At 42.6% G+C, this 20793-nt stretch overlaps 2 protein-coding genes across 2 annotated transcripts in view; one reads left to right on the top strand and one right to left on the bottom strand.

The window, feature by feature from the left end:
• LOC306826861 (uncharacterized protein) overlaps positions 1–20793 on the top strand; it is a 44992-nt gene that overhangs the window by 10948 nt on the left and 13251 nt on the right. The gene's annotated exons all lie outside the window — the stretch shown is intronic.
• On the bottom strand, positions 8098–17684 carry LOC306826963 (uncharacterized protein). The gene is made up of 2 exons (XM_079348558.1): positions 17242–17684; positions 8098–9793 (listed from the first exon to the last, which is right to left on the bottom strand). The coding sequence occupies exons 1-2, from the start codon at positions 17549–17551 to the stop codon at positions 8457–8459; spliced, it is 1647 nt and encodes a 548-aa protein (XP_079204684.1). The 5' UTR covers positions 17552–17684; the 3' UTR covers positions 8098–8456.

Raw genomic sequence — 20793 nt, 5'->3', positions numbered from 1 at the left:
TGAACATTTATGCTTTGATAAGTTTTGCTTTTTTTTTCTCATGTGTGAATTTGTAATAAAAAAAACTGGAGAGTGAGAAAGACTTTCATCTACATGTGTTGAGTGTCTAAAATCTCTTTACTACAGAAACTGAGTTCAGGAGATCCTGATGCAGAGCAACCACAGTCAGATCAGGTTAAGTTCATTAGGGACCGAAGCACTGACCAGTGCGAAGGACCCTATTGAAACCCAAATGATTTTTTTTTTTTTTTTTTTTGTTCCGCCTCTTTGGAGCCATTTTTGACGGCTTGAACGTGAATGAAAACTCATCAAAATCTCCAATGTCATCGGGTCTGGCGAAAAATTTGATATTTTTGTCATTTCGTAAAAAAAAATCGCAAAATGACTCAGTGGCGCCCCCTTCAAATTTTCAAAAGGGCCTCCCCATTGAGGTTTTTTCATAGTACGTGCACGAAAAATTTTAGGTACATTCAACATGCGAGATCTCACATAAAATCCTCTTACACCCATAGTCAAAACCAAACAGGAAGTCCGCCATATTTTTTTTCAATGGCGAAAATTCGCGTTTCACAGGTTAGCTATTTGAACGAACTCCTCCAAAAGCAATTATCCGATTGACACAATGAGAATGTCAGTGTGTTCTCGACATGTTGAAGATCTCTCGTTGTGCTCCGCACGTTATTTCCTCAAAGGGCGTGGTCATATGGACGCGTTGTTCGTCACAAACAGGAAGTAGTTTGTTATGGGCCTTAATATAGTCATACATTCATCAAACATCACACACATGATCCCAGTGGAAAAGTAAAACTAGACATGTTGGCATAAAAAGTGGGCGTGGCTAATTTACTCAGTGGCGCCCCCTTGAAATTTTCAAAAAGGCCTCCCCATTGAGGTTTTTTGTCCTACATTAACAATTTTTTTTTTTGCTCATTGGGCATGACCAGTGCTACATAAAATCCTCTTACACCTATAGACTTAACCAAACAGGAAGTCCGCCATATTTTTTTGAATGCAACAAAAATGGCCGAAATTCACGTTTCACAGGTTAGCTATTTGAACAAACTCCTACAACAGCGTTTATGCGATCATCGTAAACTCAGTGTCAGTGTGTTCTAGACATGTTCAAGATCTCTCGTTGTACTCCGCACGTTATTTCGTTTAAGGGCGTGGCCATGGCGTACCATCAAACATTGATGTCTCGGCGCACCCCTATTTTACCTTTCTGAAAGGCCTCCCCATAGAGGTTTTTTTCTTTTACATGCATGACAATTTTTTTGTACATTCATAATGTCAGGACCTACAAAAAATCCTCTTACACCCATAGTCAATACTAAACAGGAAGTCCGCCATATTTCTTTTTAATGGCGAAAATTCGCGTTTCACAGGTTAGCTATCTGAACGAACTCCTCCAAACGTGTTTATCCGATTGACAAAAAGTCAGTGTCTGTGTGATCTTGACATGTTGAAGATCTCTCGTTGTGCTCTGCACGTTATTTCGTTAAAGGGCGTGGTCGTACGTACGCGTTGTTCCTCACAAACAGGAAGTAGTTTGTTACAGTGTTTAATATAGGCGTAGAGTCATCAAACATAACACACATGATCCCAGTAGAAAAATTGAACTTGTCATGTTGTTATAATATGTGGGCGTGGCTAAATGACTCAGTGGCGCCCCCATGAAATTTTACAATTGGCCTCCCCATAGGGGTTTCCTTGTCCTACATGCATGAGATTTTTAATACTCATTGGTCATGTCAGGAGCTACATAAAATCCTCTTACACCCATGGTCAAAACCCAACAGGAAGTCCGCCATATTTTTTTTGAATGGTTGAAATTCACGTTTCACAGGTTAGCTATTTGAACGAACTCCTCCAAAAGCGTTTATCCGATCATCGTAAACTCAATCTTAGTGTGTTCTAGACATGTTGTAGATCTCTCGTTGTGCTCTGCACTTTATTTCCTCAAAGGGCGTGGTCATACGGACGCGTTGTTCGTCACAAACAGGAAGTAGTTTGTAACGGGCCTTAATATAGTCATACATTCATCAAACATTACACACATGATCCCAGTGGAAAAATAAAACTAGACATGTTGGCATAAAAAGTGGGCGTGAATAAATGACTCAGTGGCGCCCCCTTGAAATTTTCAAACTGGCCTCCCCATAGAGGTTTTTTTGGCCTACGTGCATGAAATTTTTTATGCTCATTGGGCATGTCAGGGATACATAAAAGCCTCTTACACCCATGGTCATAACCAAACAGGAAGTCCGCCATATTTTTTTTAATGCAATAAAAATGGCTGAAATTCCTTTTTCACAGGTTAGCTATTTGAACGAACTCCTACAACAGCGTTTATCCGATCATCGTGAACTCAGTGTCAGTGTGTTCTGGACATGTTGAAAATCTATCGTTGTGCTCTGCACGTTATTTCGTCAAAGGGCGTGGCCACGGCGTACCATCAAACTTTGATGTCTCGGCACACTCCAATTTTTAAACCTTCGACGACTGTAAGGCCTGCTGCTTGGCCTCGTGTCGCGGCTGCACTCCCGCGGTCGCGACACACGCCGACATGCGTGGGGTGCTACGGTCCCTTCATCACCGCTTGCGGTTTTAATTTTTTCATATTTCACCTACAAGCAGTCTTGTTTATTCACCTCAATACAGTTATGTTACTGTATCAGAGAAAATTCTAAGTTATACACAAATGAGCACCAGAGCTACACACACACTCTTTTGAATTGTTTGGAGGCAGCAATTAGAGTAGGAAGATCTGATTTAGTTACAGTGTGAACAGTACAGAGTCACCAAACCTCTAATCCCAGTCAGGCTCCAGTCCAAAGAACTCAAGTCCCAGTCAGAGAAGATAAATCCAAGTCCAGTCCCCGTTACCTGTGCCCGAGTTGAATCCTAAAGGATGAGTTGAAGAAATGAAAGATGGCTGTGGGGTGACCTGAAGAGGACTGTAAACAGGAAATGTTCTCACACTCTGACAGATTTGGAGCTCTTTAAGAAAGAGTGGTCAAATAACTGCAGTTAAGCCAGCCGCTCCTTACTTTTACTTATGATCAAGAGAGCCGCCCTTCAATTTGAAGTGCTCACGTATTCTGATCTTTACGGTAAATGATCCAGACTCCAGAGCGAGCAGGAGTAACAGACAAAAAGAGTGAAGTTGCTTGTTATTTAATCTCCTTTTCTTCCAAACAAAAGTGCTAAATATACTGTGCTATATAAATAAACTGGCTGTGAGATACACGTGTATGAAACAGGAACACTAAACAATGTTTAAGTCAATGAAGTTAATGTGACAATAATACTGTGTCTGCGGTAACATCTGTTTTTGAAAATATAGAGTTCACAATTAAAATAGCAGACATTTATAGATGATATTTGAGATGAAAAATAAAAGACCTATTAACACAGACTTATTTTAATTTCGACCATAGACTGTAAAACCTGCTGATGTGAACATCACAAAGAAGCTGTGAAACAATGGCGAACCAGGGTTTTAAGTTGCCTCTCCCAAAATGGAGCCGGATTCACAAAACCTTCTTAGGACAAAAAAGGTGCTGGTTTCTTCTTAAAACCAAAGGTAAGAAGATCTGATATTCATGAAAAAGTTCTTATTTTTTGTACTTAACTTTCTTCTTATTTTTTTCTTCCTGAGAAAAAAATATGAATAAACAAGATTCTTGAAACTAAAGTTCTAAAATGTCTTCCTAATTTTCTTCACAACTTTTAGATTACACTACACAAAATTAATCTACTGAAACACATTTTAGACAATCAATGTAGATTTTTTAAACTTTCCTTAACCTTTATTGTTCATTTTAGCCACTTTTGTTTTTGGTCTAAGTCTCCTGTCTCTTGTACTTCTGGAAAATTTTACTTCACGTGTACTATGTGTGCTGTACAAATGTCATATAAATATGTCAAAAAAGTCTTCAAACACTGCATGCACAGTAATTCTGATAAAGATGTTTTGTCTTCTTCTTGTATCAGCTTCAGCAGATGTGAGTGCGGAACGCGTCACAAGTTTTATTTACCAAGTGACAGATTGTACCCTGCCAAGTAAACAGTTATCTTGTTGTTGTTCTGATGGCGGCACGACCAAATGCTCATGAAGCTGGCAAAGGTTCTGGAGAAAACTCGGCAGGAGGCAAACAACAAGAGTCCATCTGTGAGCCAAGGCAGGATCCACTTCCTCAGGCAGGGGGAACCTGCAAGACATACCTGCACTCGCCAAGCTATTAACACCAGGAGCGGCGTGGAAGATGGATGTTGACCTGGGTAGGCAGCTGCAGTTCCCACAGGAAATCTGCAGCACCAGATGTGGTGCTGTGGTCTGAGATTAGCAATATTGATTGAGCCGACGGTGCCATGGGAGTAGGGACTGGAAGCTGCCTATGAAAGAAAGAAGGCAAAGTATGCAGACCTGGTCATGGAGTGCAGAGAAAGTGAATGGAGTGTTAGACTGAACCCAGTGGAGGTGAACGCCAGAGGCTTTGTGGGCAGATCAATGTCACACCTGCTCAAGGACCTGGGACCATGTGGAGCCACACTGAGCAGAACCACCAAAGAGCTCTCAGAGGAATCTGAAAAAGCAAGCCACTGGCTCTGGCTGAAAAGACGAAACAAGGCTAGGGGAGTAGCATCTAACTAAGTTTTTGCTGCAGGGAGACGTCCCTGTGCACTGCCCCGCCAACAGGATATGTTCTAGCCATGACCCATTTCAGTTTTTGTGTTGCTTAAATTACTAGTTATCATTTCTTTTTCTTCATGAAAGTTTGTGACTTTTCCTCACCTGGGGTCATGAACTTGTGTGTGACATCTGGACTCTTTGATGTGTACTGAATTTTCTGTGCAGAGTTTATATACAAAGATGATGTTGTGGGTCATTTTGACCCGGACACTTTAATATGAGTAAGTAGCTTTTCAGGTCCACAATAAACATGTCTCTTTGATGTACTTTATTTTTGATTGCCCAATTATTTATATTTATGGCCATTCAGACCCAGGTGTGTGTAGGATAGGATCTTTCTCGCACTTGTCCTTGTCACTTTTTCTCATGTCAGCTCCATAGAGGTATACAGCTGAAGAAGCTTTATCACAGATTTTGAGCGGGGATAGTGATGCAGAGGAAGACATTTCAGAGACAGATGATATTTCAGAAACTTAGGACAATGTTATTGATGATCCAGACTGTCAATTTTCCTATGATAAGGAGGATTCAGAGGACGAGTCGGCCATTTTAGCTCCATCAGAGGAAAACCAGGGAATGCAGCAATCATCATCCACAGAGGAGACATGGGTATCTAAAGATGGTAATATAAAATGGTCAACATCACCACACACTTGGTGGCTCGTGGTACCTACAGTCTCTAAATGTACTACAGGTGGTAGAGTCTTCAGTTATCAGACCTGCTGGTACCTACAGTCTCTAAATGTACTACAGGAGGTAGAGTCTTCAGTTATCAGACCTGCTGGTACCTACAGTCTCTAAATGTACTACAGGTGGTAGAGTCTGCCATTATCAGACCTGCTGGTACCTACAGTCTCTAAATGTACTACAGGTGGTAGAATCTGCAGTTATCAGACCTGCTGGTACCTACAGTCTCTAAATGTACTACAGGTGGTAGAGTCTTCAGTTATCAGACCTGCTGGTACCTACAGTCTCTAAATGTACTACAGGAGGTAGAGTCTTCAGTTATCAGACCTGCTGGTACCTACAGTCTCTAAATGTACAACAGGTGGTAGAGTCTGCAGTTATCAGACCTGCTGGTACCTACAGTCTCTAAATGTACTACAGGTGGTAGAGTCTTCAGTTATCAGACCTGCTGGTACCTACAGTCTCTAAATGTACTACAGGAGGTAGAGTCTGCAGTTATCAGACCTGCTGGTACCTACAGTCTCTAAATGTACTACAGGAGGTAGAGTCTGCAGTTATCAGGCTCCTTTGGAATCGTCTACCAGTCGGGGTCCGGGAGGCAGACACACTAGATACTTTTAAGAATAGACTTCAAACTTTTTTTTTTGACAAATCTTATAGTTAGGGCTGGCTTAGGACCAGCTCATTGTTATGCTGCTATAGGCCTAGACCAGGGGTGGCCAACCCTGGTCCTCAAGAGCCACAATCCTGCATGTTTTAGATGTCTCCCTCTTCAACACACCTGATTCAAATGATTATCTCGTCATCAAGCTCTGCAGAAGCCTGATAGCGATCCTGATCATTTGAATCAGGTGTGTTGGAAGAGGGAGACATCTAAAACATGCAGGATTGTGGCTCTTGAGGACCAGGGTTGGCTACCCCTGGCCTAGACTACCGGGGGAACTGGCACCAGGATCTCTTATCTCTCTCTCAGCTTTCATATCTTATTACTGCTTGCTATCACTGCTATCACTATCTTTATATTCAAGTTACTAACCTCTCCTTTTTCTGGGAGCTCCTGAGCTCTCTTAGGTTCCTCGGGACTGTTGATGAGGATGGCCTGCCCAAACAACCACCCACACCCCTATTCTATCCTATTCTACCCTTCTTTCTGCATCTTATCCCATCTCCCCCATCCCATTTCAAGCCCAGCACAGTTTAGCAGATGGCTGTTCCGTCATGAGCCCGGGTCTGCTGAAGATTTCTGCCTGTTAAAAGGAAGTTTTTTCTTGCCACGCTATGATGGATTAAGCTGGGCTCTTGTAATATAGCCATCAGTAAGGTCCTTTACCTGCTTTATGTAAACATAACAATGAGCATGGTCTTGTTACCTGCTCTTTTGTTAATGTTAACAGACAAACAGTAAGGTCCCTAAGGATAATGCCTGTTATGAATTGATGCTATACAAATAAAGATTGATAGATTGATTGAACGGAGGAGAGAGGATCGAGAAGAGAGGAGGCAGATCCGAGGAGCGATGACCGAGGAGACACGAGAGCTGACTTCACCGAAGTCTTTTCACTGACAGACACGCCCCCTTCTCGTACATCACTCACTGATTGGACGCTGCACAGGATCAGACTTCAGTGAAACTTCTCAACATGAGCAGAGTTTAATACGGGAGAAAAGAGGGACATTAAAAAGAGGCTAAACGAAGCGTGGGACATTTAAACAGATGATGAACATCAGTGAGTTTGTAAAGAGTCGCTCTGTGATGAGCTGGGATTAAAAAGAGTCTGACATGAAGATTAACTACCAAATATGAATCAATACATCCTTCATGTTCTGTTCATCATCCCTCAGAGTGTTTGAATGTCTGACGATGATGATGATGATGATGAAGGTCTGAGCCCTCAGACTGTTTGATTAGAAATAATACATTGCGTGTTTGATTAGAAATACTACAATGTGTGGGTTTGATTAGAAATAATACAGTTCGTGTTTGATGAGAAATAATACAGTGTGTGAGTTTGATTGGAAATAATACAATGTGTTTCATTAGAAATAGTACAGTGTGTGTGATTAGAAATAATACAGTGGGTGTGTGTGATTAGAAATAATACAGTATGTGTTTCATTAGAAATAACAGTGTTTCATTAGAAATCATACAGTGTGTATTTGTGTGGACATAAACAGCTATTAGTCTGACTGACAGCTGAACGTGATCAGCTGTTGTTGCTTCACGTGACACCGTAGAGGAAAGGATGTTTCATGTCTCTTAAAACTGATTTCCTCGGTCATTTCGCCTTGGCTTCGTTTTCTCTGTGCATCTCTGGTAGGATGGACCAAGACTCAAGTGGAGGAGAGACAACCACTTGATGCAAATAGGGCAACCGAGATGCACCTCCTGATCTGATTGTGTTGAGTAGTTGGCGGTGAAGCTAACAGCATGCATAGTGTTGAAGTGCAGCTTATGATCCACAGCTTTGCTAACAGCAACAGTGTGTGTGCATATTTAGCATGTCGGTTTTGCAGGCATGGTGCGGTAAAATTAAACAAAACTCTGTGTCCATTCTGCTTTGAACTGAGCACAGAGTATAACAGACTAACAGTGAAGAGAGTCAACCTGGACCTGATCTGACGTGGTCGCTCTGCATCAGGATCTGCTGAACTCCTTTTCTTGAGCAAAGAGACTTAAGACACTCAACACAAAATAATATACAAAGATGAAAGTCTTACTCTCCATAAGTTTATTTATTACAAGGTTACACATGAGCTGTGTGACGAACTTGAGCTACCCAACACAGAGGCCTCCAAGGAAACAGAGTGACAGAAAGAATTGAAGATATCAGGAGAGAAGAAGGATCCTTACACTGTAACTGTTTCATATAAATCTTTTACATTCAAATGTCATAGCTGCTCCCAACTTACTGCTTCATAAGTCAGCAACAAAACATCAACAAAGTAGAGACAGATTTCTGTCAACACAATTGTCTTATGTCTCTATATAACAGCAGATATACATCTGTTAGTCAATACATACTGATGAATACACATTAGTGATGTTGTTCCCTTGGATTCCTTTGGATCACTTTTACCTTTGAACAGGATTAGCATTAGTGTGAATCATCATGTGTCTGGTCAGATTTATCTTAGAACTAAACATTTTACCACACTCACAGCAGCTGAAGGGTTTCTCTCCAGTGTGAACCAACATGTGTCTAGTCAGATCGCTTTGTCGGTAAAATCTTTTGCCACACTCAAGGCAGCTGAAGGGTTTCTCCCCTCTGTGATATGCCATGTGATATGTCAGACTGGCCTTATGTATAAATCTTTTCTCACACTGGGAGCAGCTGTAGCATTTCTCTCCACTGTGGATCATCATGTGTTTGGTCAGATTTATCTTAGAGCGAAACCTTTTACCACACTCTGGGCAGTTGAAGGGTTTCTCTCCCGTATGAGTAACCACGTGTCTCGTCAGATCGCTTTGTCTGTAAAATGTTTTACCACACTCAGAGCAACTGAAGGGTTTCTCCTCGCTGTGATTTGCCATGTGATATATCAGACTGGCCTTATGGGTAAATCTCCTCTCACACTGAGAGCAGTTGTAGAATTTCCCTCCTTTGTGAATCATCATGTGTTTTGTCAGATTTCTCTTAGAACTCACCCTTTTACCACACTCAGGGCAGTTGAAGGGTTTCTCTCCTGTGTGCACTAAAATGTGTGTGGCCAGACTTTCTTTCCTGTTAAATCTTTTATCACACTCAGAGCAGCTGAAGCGTTTCTCTCCTGTGTGAATCAACATGTGTCGGGTTAGGGCTACTTTTTGTGGAAATGCTTTACTGCAAATAGAGCAGCAAAAGGGTTTCTCTCCAGTGTGAATCATCATGTGACTGGTCAGATGCTGTTTACGGTTAAATCTTTTACCGCACACAGAGCACCTATGTGCTCTCTTACCAGTCTTTGGTTTATTATTTTTTAAGTTTAATTCTGACAGTTCTTCTCTTGTCTCCTTCCAATCATCAGTGTAATTCGTCTCTGGTTCATCAGAGTCTTCAGTCTTGACCTCAGTCTCTGGTTCATCAGAGTCTTCAGTCTCGACCTCAATCTCTGGTCGTAAAGATCTCTCTGGATCTGAGTCCCTCTCTGGTTCTGCTCCTCCACAGTCCTCTCCGTCAGCTCCTGTTTCCATCTGTTCAGTTTGTCTGTGATGAAGCTGTGAGGACTGAGGTTTCTCTTCATCATCTTCACTCTTTACAGAGACAGGAGTGAAGGGGGACTTGGTGGTATCACCCTCCTCCAGTCCTTGAAGCTGACTGATCCACACTTCCTCATGTTCTTTTTTAATGTGTTGGGACTTAGTGTCCTCCTGGTCCAGAAAGTGGCTCCACTCCTGCTGCTCATCTTTACTCACCAACAGCTGCTGGACATCTGCAAGACACAGTAAACAAACCTTAATCAGACTGATTTTTTAATTATTAATAAGGCCTGTGAATTGATTTCATTTGAAATTCATTTTAATAACTCTTATGTAGGGTCTCATTCAGCCGACAGCCAACCAACACGTATGTTCTGCCTGTGTGACAGAAAGTAACTCTCTACATGTATTATAGGTAGCCTACTCATCCAGAATAACTAAAGCTCCAGTTAAGCCACTGCTGAATGGTTTAACATGCTATCAAAAAAACAAGAAGTGAGAGTGTTTAATGATGCATTTACGAATGGGCGACTACCTTCCACATTCTCAGAAGCATCAATCACCCTGCTGCTTTAAAAAACAAAGATCCCCTTCATTGCAGCAGTTACAGGCCCATTCCCCTCCTTAATGTTGACTTTAAGATTTTGTCCAGAATACTCGCCACTCGTCTTCAGAAGGTCACCCCGACGCTAATAGACCCAGATCAGTCTGGTTTTGTTTCTGGACGTCAGTCTTTTCATAATACTAGGCGGTTGTTGAACATCACTTGCTCCTCTTCAAATTCTGATTCGGCCGAGATCATTCTATCGTTGGATGCGGAGAAAGCATTTGATTGTGTGGAGTGGGGCTACCTGTTCATTGTTTTATGCAAATTTGGTTTTAACCCCAACTTCATAGCTTGGATTAAACTTCTATACACCTCCCCTGTGGCTAGGATTAATGTTAATGGAATTAAGTCTAAGCCCTTTTCTCTATCCCATGGCACCCGTGGTGTCCTCTTTCTCCATCCTTGTTCACCCCAGTTTTTCGAAACCTTTTATTTTCTCCTTCTTGTTCTGACCTTGCATTTGAGTCCTGGTCAAATAAAGGTCTCCAACTCCTTGACGACCTCTATATCGATGGTACTTTCCCTTCATTTGCAGACTTGTCGAAAAAATTCACACTCCCTCAATCTCACTTATTCCGTTTCTTTCAGATCCGTCATTTTGTGCAAAATCAATTTCCTCACTTTCCCAATCGCCCCCCTGAATCCCTGATGGACTCCCTTCTCTTGTTAAAAACTACACAAAAATCCCTGACTTCAGTCCTATACAATTCAATTTTCAGGATAAACCCGACCTGTCTGAATTCCCTGAGGGCTGTCTGTGATCAAGACCTCCAGATAACTTTATCTGACGAACAATGGGGCTGTATCTTGTACACGTCCTCGATCTGCGAAAGGCATAAACTTCTACAATGCAAGATCTTGCACAGGAGCCACTTCACTAATGCAAGGTTAGCTAAGATCTATCCAGACAGTGCCGACTCCTGCAATAGATGTAAACTCGCACCAGCTGATCACATGCACATGTTTTGGTCTTGTCCCAGACTATCTGAATTTTGGCGCGCAATCTTCGGACCTTCCCCAACATTGTGCAACATTGGGGAATGTCCTATGTCGCACAGTGAACTTTGACCCCCTTGTTGCCCTTTTTGGAATTCCTCCTTCGTTTGGTTGGTCCAAAACCTCACAACACGGTGTTGCTTTCGCTACCTTGCTGGCGAGGAGGCTCATTCTACTCAAATGGACGCACTCTTCCCCACCGACACACAATAGATGGATCCAAGAGATTTTACATTGCGTTAGACTTGAGAAGATTAGATTTTCCCTCAACGGCTCTCTGCAGGCCTTTCAAAAAACCTGGCAGCCTTTCATACTTCATATAGACACCTTGCACATTGAAGCTGAACTTCTGAGCTTGATTAATTACCCCCCTTTTTTCCCCTCTTTCTTCTCCTTTTTCTCTTCTTCTTTTCTCTCTCTCTCTCTCTCTCTCTCTCTCTCCCTCTGTCACATTCTTTCCTTCTCCCCGCTTTTAGTATTGTGTTGCACTTTTCCACTTGTTTATATTTTCTGTCCTCTGTCTGTCTTGTCCTCCTTGTCGTTGGGGTGTGAATGGCTGTGAGTGAATGGGTGGTTTCAAGGGAAGGGGTACAGCCCTTTGATGCACTTTGGTTTGTTATTTTATGATTATGCTCCACTGTTAATGTTGATGCACTTGTGGGATTGTACTGTACTGAGTATTTGTGTATATCCTGCACCCATCCCAAGGATAAATTTGACCAAAAAAGAAAAACCAAGAAGCAGCCTGTAAGGTGGGTTTCTATATCTGTGTTGAATGAATGAGAAGGACATTATCAAACAGACTTGTGGATAGTCTTAAATTCATTTAGCCATGGTCAATAACATAATTACATCACAGACAATTTTTCAAACATGCTTCATGACCAGAACCTTGCAGTTACTGGCATGCTGCTCAGAATCTCAGAATAGTTGACATGCTGCTGAACCAGGATCTCACAATCACTGTCATGCTGGACCAGGACTCTGCAGTCTCTGTCATGCTGGACCAGGACTCTGCAGTCTGTCATGCTGGACCAGGACTCTGCAGTCTCTGTCATGCTGGACCAGGACTCTGCAGTCTCTGTCATGCTGGACCAGGACTCTGCAGTCTCTGTCATGCTGGACCAGGACTCTGCAGTCTCTGTCATGCTGGACCAGGACTCTGCAGTCTCTGTCATGCTGGACCAGGACTCTGCAGTCTCTGTCATGCTGGACCAGGACTCTGCAGTCTCTGTCATGCTGGACCAGGACTCTGCAGTCTGTCATGCTGGACCAGGACTTAAAAGATATATTCTATTTATCAAGATGAATGAATCCATGAAAATACGCATCAGCTCTATTTAGAGCTAATCAGCTCTAAAGTCAACGTCTGAATTTATTAACCAAAAACAAAAATTAAAATGAGAAGAAACTAAATAAACAAATCAGATCGTTATCACGTCTATCCTATGCTGCTGTTTGCAGTCATGTGTTTTATTACCATATATAATGTTATGTCATCATAACCAGCGTTATTTAGAAACACATTTAGAAGCACGTTTTCTTTTCAGCCCTACTTGAAGTTTTTATAGTCATATATGATCAAACTTGAGCTCCTGTTTATTTCACTGTTATTTATAAATCACAAAGTTAAAGTGAGACTTCAGGCTGTGACCAACCACACGCCTCTATTTGCTGTGATTTAACGTCCTTAACCAATCAGCTGTGAGCATCATGGCTCTGCTCATATCAACATCTCTCCCTTTCTTTCTGCAACTCTTTTTAGACATACTCACATATAAACTGTTTACATTATAAATTATTATAGATAAATACACGTGTTGTACAGTCTTTGTGTGTCCTACTGAAAGGTGCTTATGTATTATATTATAAACACACACACCTTCCTTCACTGACACTCTCTCACACACATGTACACTTTCTCATAGTCATGTTGCTGGCACTGATATTATGGGTAACAAATAAGAATGTGTGTCTGCACATATTAAGTGCTATACACCCTGGGCCGCCCCTGGCCAAGTGGGGGCCCTAAGCAGGATTTTATTTTGGGGCCCCCCCTTCCAATAACATAATAATAATAAAACTAATTATTACTAACGAATCAAATGAACAGCCTCTATCAACAGTGGAACAAGAACTTTACAGATCAAAAGTGGAACAATAAAAGCATAAATTGATAGGTTATAAACCTGAGCCAACATATGACCACCAACTGGTCAATTAAAACACAGTGCGTGTTCTGCGTTTAGGGAGGGGCGGGCCTGTACACACCAAAGAATTTCTTTCAGAGAGGCCCGCTGCTCTTCACCCTGTACACGCATGACTGTGTGGCCACGCGCCGCTCCAACAACATTGTGAAATTTGCAGATGGTCGTTGGACGCATCAGCAACAATGATCAGCAGGTGTCTACAGGGGAGGTTGGAAACCTGTCACAGTGGTGCCAGGACAACAACCTGCTCCTGAATGTCAGCTGATTGTGGACTTCAGGAGAGGACAGCTAAGGGACTACACCCCACTGAGAACTGATGGGATGCTGGTGGACAGGGTGTGCGGCTTCAAGTACCTGGGGGTGCACATCTCGGAGGATTTAACATGGGCAACCCACACAGACAAGTCAAGAGCCTCTATCACCTGAGACAGCTGAGGACATTCAAAGTCTCTGTGAAGGTCCTGAAGACTTTTTATTCTGGAGCGGTGGAGAGTGTGCTGACTGGAAACATCACCCAGTGATACGGGAACAACACTGTGCGCGACCGAAGAGCCATGCAGAGGGTGCTAAAGTCAGCAGAGCGCACCATGGGTACAACACTCCCCACCCTCCAGGACATCTTCACAAGGAAGAGCACAGCCCAGGCAAAGAGGAACATGAGTGACCCCCACCACTTCATCCTCCTGCCCTCTGGCAGGCGCCTTCCACACATCAAGGTGAACACAGAGAGACTCAGGAAGAGCTTCTTTCCTCAGGCTGTCCAGACTCTTAACTCCACTCTCCTCACTTAAAAACATATATCTGCACTTTGACACCCCTGGAGACTGTTTACATTTTTCTTTTTACATTTCTCTATATATTTCTCTATTTTTTGTACATTCAATAATCTTTTTGTAAATCTTGAACATTACTTTTTTTTTTACTGGACCCTGGCCACTTTTACACACTGACATTTTACACTGTTTACGCTATTCTATTCTATATTTATTATTTTGTACATTCAAACAACACTTTTATTTTTTAGTTTATATTCTATTATCACTAAACTGAGTGTTTATTGTTATTGCACGACCTGCAGAACAGTCCTTACATTTCACTGCACACCTGTATGAGCATGTGGCAAATAAAAATCTTGAACATTGAAAGACATCAACCGGCTCCCCTCAGGGCTGTGTGCTCTCCCCTCTGCTCTTCATCCTCTACACCAGTGTTTTTCAACCAGTGTTCCACGGCACACTAGTGTGTCGCGAGATATTGTCAGGTGTGCCGTGGGAAATGATCAAATTTCACCTAATTGGTCTAAAAAAGAAGTCGAGTGTCTGTGCTGTCAAGAGCCTGGCAGTTATCATGTAATACTCTTCCATATCAGTAGGTGGCAACAGGTAGCAAATTGCATTGTACTCTGAGACAAGAGAATTAGTGATGCTTTGATGCGACAGACAGGTGGCGGTGTCAGTGACATTATGGCTAGCGAGTATATACGGTAAGAAAAATGCTCACTCCGAACTGGACCCTGGACAAAATTGGGACCCAGATGAAGGCCCTAGTATAAGTGGAGGTCAAAAGAAAGCAAAGACTGTGAGCTCGAGCAAAGTTTGGAGGCAATACAGCGAAAGCTATCTTTCATTTGGATTTACTTAGACCGGGGATGCAACGGCACAAACTCCGCTGTGCTTGGTGTGTGGTGAAAAGCTATGGTCCCAAGTAAGCTTAAACGCCATCTCCAAACGAAACACCCTTCACTTCAAAACAAGAATGTGGACTATTTTGTTCGCCTGCGTGAACACACGGAGAAACAGGCAACTTTCATGAGAAAAACCACAAAGGTAAATGAGAGAGCCCTTAAAGCGAGCTACCATGTTGCAGAACTTGTAGCTAAATCCAAAAAGTCCCACACTGTGGCAGAGACATGAATACCTCCCGCCTGCAGAGCCATTGTAAATGAGATGCTCGGACCTGAAAAGAAATAGCCAAAGTTCCTCTCTCAGATAACACAATATCCAGACGTATTGATGACATGTCTGCAGACATCGAAAGTGTGGTTTTGGAAAAGATAAGAAATTTGCGTTGCAACTTGATGAGTCTACTGATATTAGTGGACATGCTCAACTCTTGGCCAATGTGCGTTTTGTGGATGGAGACGCAATCAGAGAAAACTTCTTATTTTGCAAGGCATTGCCAGAAAGAACAACAGGAGAGGAACATTTTCGGGTCACATCAGAATATCTTGAAAAAGGAGGACTTAAGTGGGAAAACTGCACGAGTGTCTGCACTGATGGAGCGGCAGCTATGGTTGGGCGCACCAAGATGTTAACACTGCTGCATTGTGTGAGATAATAGTTAAACATTTGAAAACTTTTGAGGAGAAGATGTCATTTTATTTCTCTTCAGCCTTCACTGAATGCCTTGACTGGGTTAGGGACCCTTATAGCTCAGCATCAGTTGTTGGAAAGGACATGACTTTACAGGAGCAGGAGGACCTAACTGAACTGAGACAAAATCGTGGTTTAAAGCTAAGCTTTGCAGCTCTACCTTTGGACAGTTTTTGGTTGGCTACTGCCAAGGAGTTCCCTATTCTGGCAAACAACAAAAACTAAAAACAGAGAGAGACTGAGAGCTGTTGATGAAGAGCTTCGTGTGTGTCTTTCTTCAATTCCTGCCAGGATATCAACTTTGTGTTCATCCAAACAAGCCCAGGTTTCACACTGAGTGAGTAGAAATATTTTTATTTGTGTTTATTTGATACCAAATAAACACAAGAATTACTTTATATTGTTAATATGGGCTACATAGTTTCATTTTTTTAACATTATCGACTGGTGGTGTGCCTTGAGATTTTTTCAATGAAAAAAGTGTACCGTGGCTCAGAAAAGGTTGAAAAACACTGATCTACACTGATGACCGCAGAACCACACAGCCTCACTGACACCTGCTGAAGTACCCCTCTCGTCTGTGTTCATTGCACTCCAATGGACCTGCGCCCGCGACCATAGACCGTATGAAAGCACGACCCCTGACCAGACCTGATCCAAACGTGTGACTGTGCTGCAAGGTTCAGATTGTATGCTCCTCTATAGGGGGAGGGGGAATAATCTACCTTTTCTATATATTGTGGGGGGGAGGGGGGTCCCCTTCCAGAGGCGCTGCTTGTTACTTGTCAACAGGCAAGCAACTGCTAGGGGGCCCAGACCAGTAGGGGGCCCTACTGTCAAACTTAAAACCAAAGCACTGCCTCAAAATGTACACATTTTGCAGACTTCCTCATCGGCCCCCATCTGACAGCACTCCCTCTCAATGCCCGGCTAATCGTTGCAGTGTTTTTCCTGTGAAAACCAAAATGTATCATGAAGGAAAATTAGGAAAGGAAAAGGAAAGTTATCTGTTTGGGAAATAATAATAATAATAAACGTTAGTTGTATGGGCCCCCAATGAGTTTTTGCCTAGGGCCCCAAAAGACCCGAGAATCACCCCCAACCCCGAAATCTAGTCCTCTCAACAAGCTTAGAGATTCCTGCAAGTGCAGACGATAGTGCAGACGGTGAAATAAAGGAACACAGACAGAGAGACAAAAGAGATGAAGAGAAATGACAAGTTACACAACGGCCTCACGCTGACTCACTTCAGCTGGATGAGTCTGGAAAAGATACCGACTGTCTCAAGATTTATTCACAATTAACAGGAGTTCATTTTAAAGAAGAAAACAACAACATCCTAGAGTAGAGTAGTACAGAGAGGATGAAGAGAAATACAAGGAGGATGATACATGTCAGGTGATCAGTATTGTACTTGTTAGTGTCATGATAAAGGTCCTCCGTGCATGCAGACAGACTATAATATATAATACATGTATAATAATAGACATTCATACCTTTTACAGTGACACTCAGTGCAGACAGCTCGGATGTCATAGACTCTCTGTGCTCCTTGAGCTCGGACCTGGCTGCAGTAATGTCGGCTCTAATCACTGCCAGTTCACTCTCCAGCACAGCCCGCAGCTCAGTCTTCACAGTGTCTATCAAGTGTTTGAGCAGGGAGGACACAAGCTCACTCTGAAAAGACTCGTTGTCTGTCGGAGACGTGTCCGCAGCTGAGTCTGCTTCTCCCCGGGGACTGTGTTCAGTGGAGGCCGCGGTCGGAGTGCGACTTGAAGGCCTCGAGCTGAAAACACGAGCAGCCATGTTTTCAGCTTGTCTCAGAACAATGACTCTTGACAATGAGTTACCTCCAAGCTGTCTTCTCAAAGGAGCCAAAAATGAAGCTCTGCAGAGCTCTTAAACGAGCTGCTGCTCTTCTTCTTCTATTGTTCCCCCCCGGCAGGCTAATGCTGCCCTCTACCGTCTAGGAGCGTGTACTTCATTCATACTTTCTGATACGTCAGACAGTCTGTCTCTGTGAGATATATTCTTATTTACTTGTGATTCACCACTTATATCATCTTTCTCATTTAAGTCCATAGTTTCTGTAGATACAAACTTTCAATCTGCAGGGGGCGCAGTTCTTAGATTCTTACATGATCCTGGTCTGTATCAGAAGATATGAATGAAATACTCCTAGACTGTAGATGGCAGCATTACACTATACAGTGTACAGCCTGCCATATAAAAAACAAGAGAAGAAGAAGAAGACCGTAGAGAGCAGCATTACACTCGCCAGCTGAAAACATGGCTGCTCGTGTTTTCAGCACGAGGCCTTCAAGTCGCACTCCGACCGAGGCCTCCACTGAACACAGTCCCCGGGGAGAAGCAGACTCAGCTGTGGACACGTCTCCGACAGACAGCGAGTCTTTTCAGAGTGAGCTTGTGTCCTCCCTGCTCAAACACTTGATAGACACCGTGAAGACTGAGCTGCGGGCTGTGCTGGAGAGTGAACTGGCAGTGATTAGAGCCGACATTACTGCAGCCAGGTCCGAGCTCAAGGAGCACAGAGAGTCCATGACATCCGAGCTGTCTGCACTGAGTGTCACTGTAAAAGGTATGAATGTCTATTATTATCCATTTATTATATATTATAGCCTGTCTGCACTGAGTGTCACTGTAAAAGGTATGAATGTCTATTATTATACATGCATTATATATTATAGTCTGTCTGCATGCACGGAGGACCTTTACCATTTACACTAACAAGTACAATACTGATCACCTGACATGTATCATCCTCTCTGTGTATTTTCCGCACTATAAGGCGCACCTAAAAGCCTTCCATTTTTTCAAAAGCTGGCCATGCGCCTTATAATCCGGTGCGCTTTATAATCCGGTGCGCTCAATATTGAGCCGCAACTACGGTAAGCAGCCGCCGACTCAATTTTCCCCCCGTAGAAGAAGTAGTGCGCGATGCATGCTGGGATATATAAAACGGTGTTTCATTTCCATGTGTGTGTTTGTGTAAAGACCCTGAAATGGCTCCTATTAAGAGACACGCTTACAGAGTTTAAAGTCAAGGCGATCAGTCACGCAGCAGAACACGGGAATAGAGCAGCAGCCAGAGAGTTTCACATTAACGAATCAATGGTGCGGAAGTGGAGGAAGCAAGAGGATGAGCTGCGCCAAGTAAAGAAGACTAAACAGAGTCTCCGCGGGAACAAAGCGAGATGGCTGCAGTTAGAGGACAAACTTGAACAGTGGGTTGTTGAACAGAGAGCAGCAGGTAGAAGTGTCAGTACAATCACTGTTCGAATGAAGGCACAAGAACTTAACATCAATGAATTTAGAGGCGGTCCTTCTTGGTGCTTTCGGTTTATGAAAAGACGTAATCTCTCCATCCGCACACAAACTACTATTTCACAGCAATTGCCAGCTGACTGCCAAGAAAAGCTGGCCACTTTCCGCACACACTGCAGAAACAAGATTACTGAAAAAAAGATCCGGCCAGGGCATATCATCAATATGGACGAGGTTCCACTCACCTTTGATATTCCTGTGAACCGCACTGTGGATAAAACGGGAGCACGTACGTACATCTGACTGTTCTGTTAACATTCCCTTTAGCGCAGCACCGTCCAATGGATGCATAACGTAACCCACGCCTTATAATGCGGTGCGCCTTATAGTGTGGAAAATACTGTATTTATCTTCATCCTAATGACATAATCAAATAACAACCTGCAACAAATATTCAAGGTATCCTTTACATGAATAAACCTGAGCCAGTATATCAGACCTATAGACAGAAAAGTTCAAACATATAGGAATAAAAGTTGAGACCAGTGTACGATTTAAAGAAACCTATAAACAGCAAACAACGGCATGATGAGACCCTACATGACAGAGGAGAGAGGGGATTCTGAGATGAAGCTTTTCTAACTTAAATGTTATAATGACGAGCCTGAAAGTCTTCTTTAAACTCTTGATCTCCACTATGTCAACCTATTCTGAAACCTTTTACACACTGAGCTTTGTAAATAGTAAAGTTGAATACGTTAGATCAGTATTCATTTAGTTTCAATAACAGTTTTGTATTCAATCAACACAAACAATAACTATTGTGGACACATCGCAGTAATGAGGGCTCACTACAGCTAAACAAGTGAATAAAAAGCATGTGTTACATTAATAAATAAACTGTTCAAGAAAGATCACTGACATCATCTTAAACATCAGGTTTATTTTATTCTTCCACATTGTGGACTTATTTGATTAATAATTATAAATCACGGGTTCCTGAAAATGACTATTCTTTGTTTATGACTTAATTTTTTTATAATTTTGTTTTCACAACACAAAAGCAAACCACCTCCAACCAGAAAAAAGACAAAAAAAGACAAAAGTGCTCACAATGACCCCACAGAAACACAAGTACAACAAAACAAATCAAAACAAAGAGTCCAAGGCAGCGCTGGTGTGACTGAAGTTGAAACTTCAGCATAAAGGTTTGTCCAATGTGGACACTTTACCACTGTTGAATGAGGAACTATAATCCTTAAACATTGAAATCATGGTGGCGCCGATAGCGCAGCGGCAGCGCGCGCACCATGTTGCGAGGCTTTGCTCCTCGCGCGGGCAGCCCGGGTTCGCGTCCGGCCTGTGGCCACTTTCCCGCATGTCTCTCCCCACTCTCTCCCTGTTTCCGACTCTATCCACTGTCCTATCAATAAAGGCAAAAAGGCCAAAAAATAAACCTTTAAAAAAAAAAACAACAACAAAAAAACATTGAAATCATGTCCACATCATGTCTATGTGCTTGCTCATGAAGCGCCATCGCCACGTCGCTCTGCCTATGTAACATGTATAGAGTTTACACAATGCTGTTATTACAGTTAATTTAATGTGGCTAGTAAATTATAAGAAGACAGAATTCGGCTGCTGGAGGGCAGGTGCAGCAAATAAAGAGACACACAACGGTTGCAGTTAAATTTGAAAATATATTGAATACCAGTGGGAAAAAAACAAAGTAAAGCCCAAAATATGTACATATTACAGTTCAT

The sequence above is a fragment of the Symphodus melops genome (assembly GCF_947650265.1).
Source record: "Symphodus melops genome assembly, chromosome: 7".
NCBI classification, from domain to species: Eukaryota; Metazoa; Chordata; class Actinopteri; order Labriformes; family Labridae; genus Symphodus; species Symphodus melops.
Note: the sequence above shows the minus strand (reverse complement) of the source record. Positions and strands in the feature narration are given on the sequence as shown.

Excerpts from the sequence above, each read along its gene's own strand:
- LOC306826963 (XM_079348558.1), bottom strand. The coding sequence starts at position 17,551 with ATGGCTGCTCGTGTTTTCAGCTCGAGGCCTTCAAGTCGCACTCCGACC. Across the intron at positions 9,794-17,241 it reads ACTGAGTGTCACTGTAAAAG|ATGTCCAGCAGCTGTTGGTG; the intron begins GTATGAATGTCT and ends TGTGTCTTGCAG.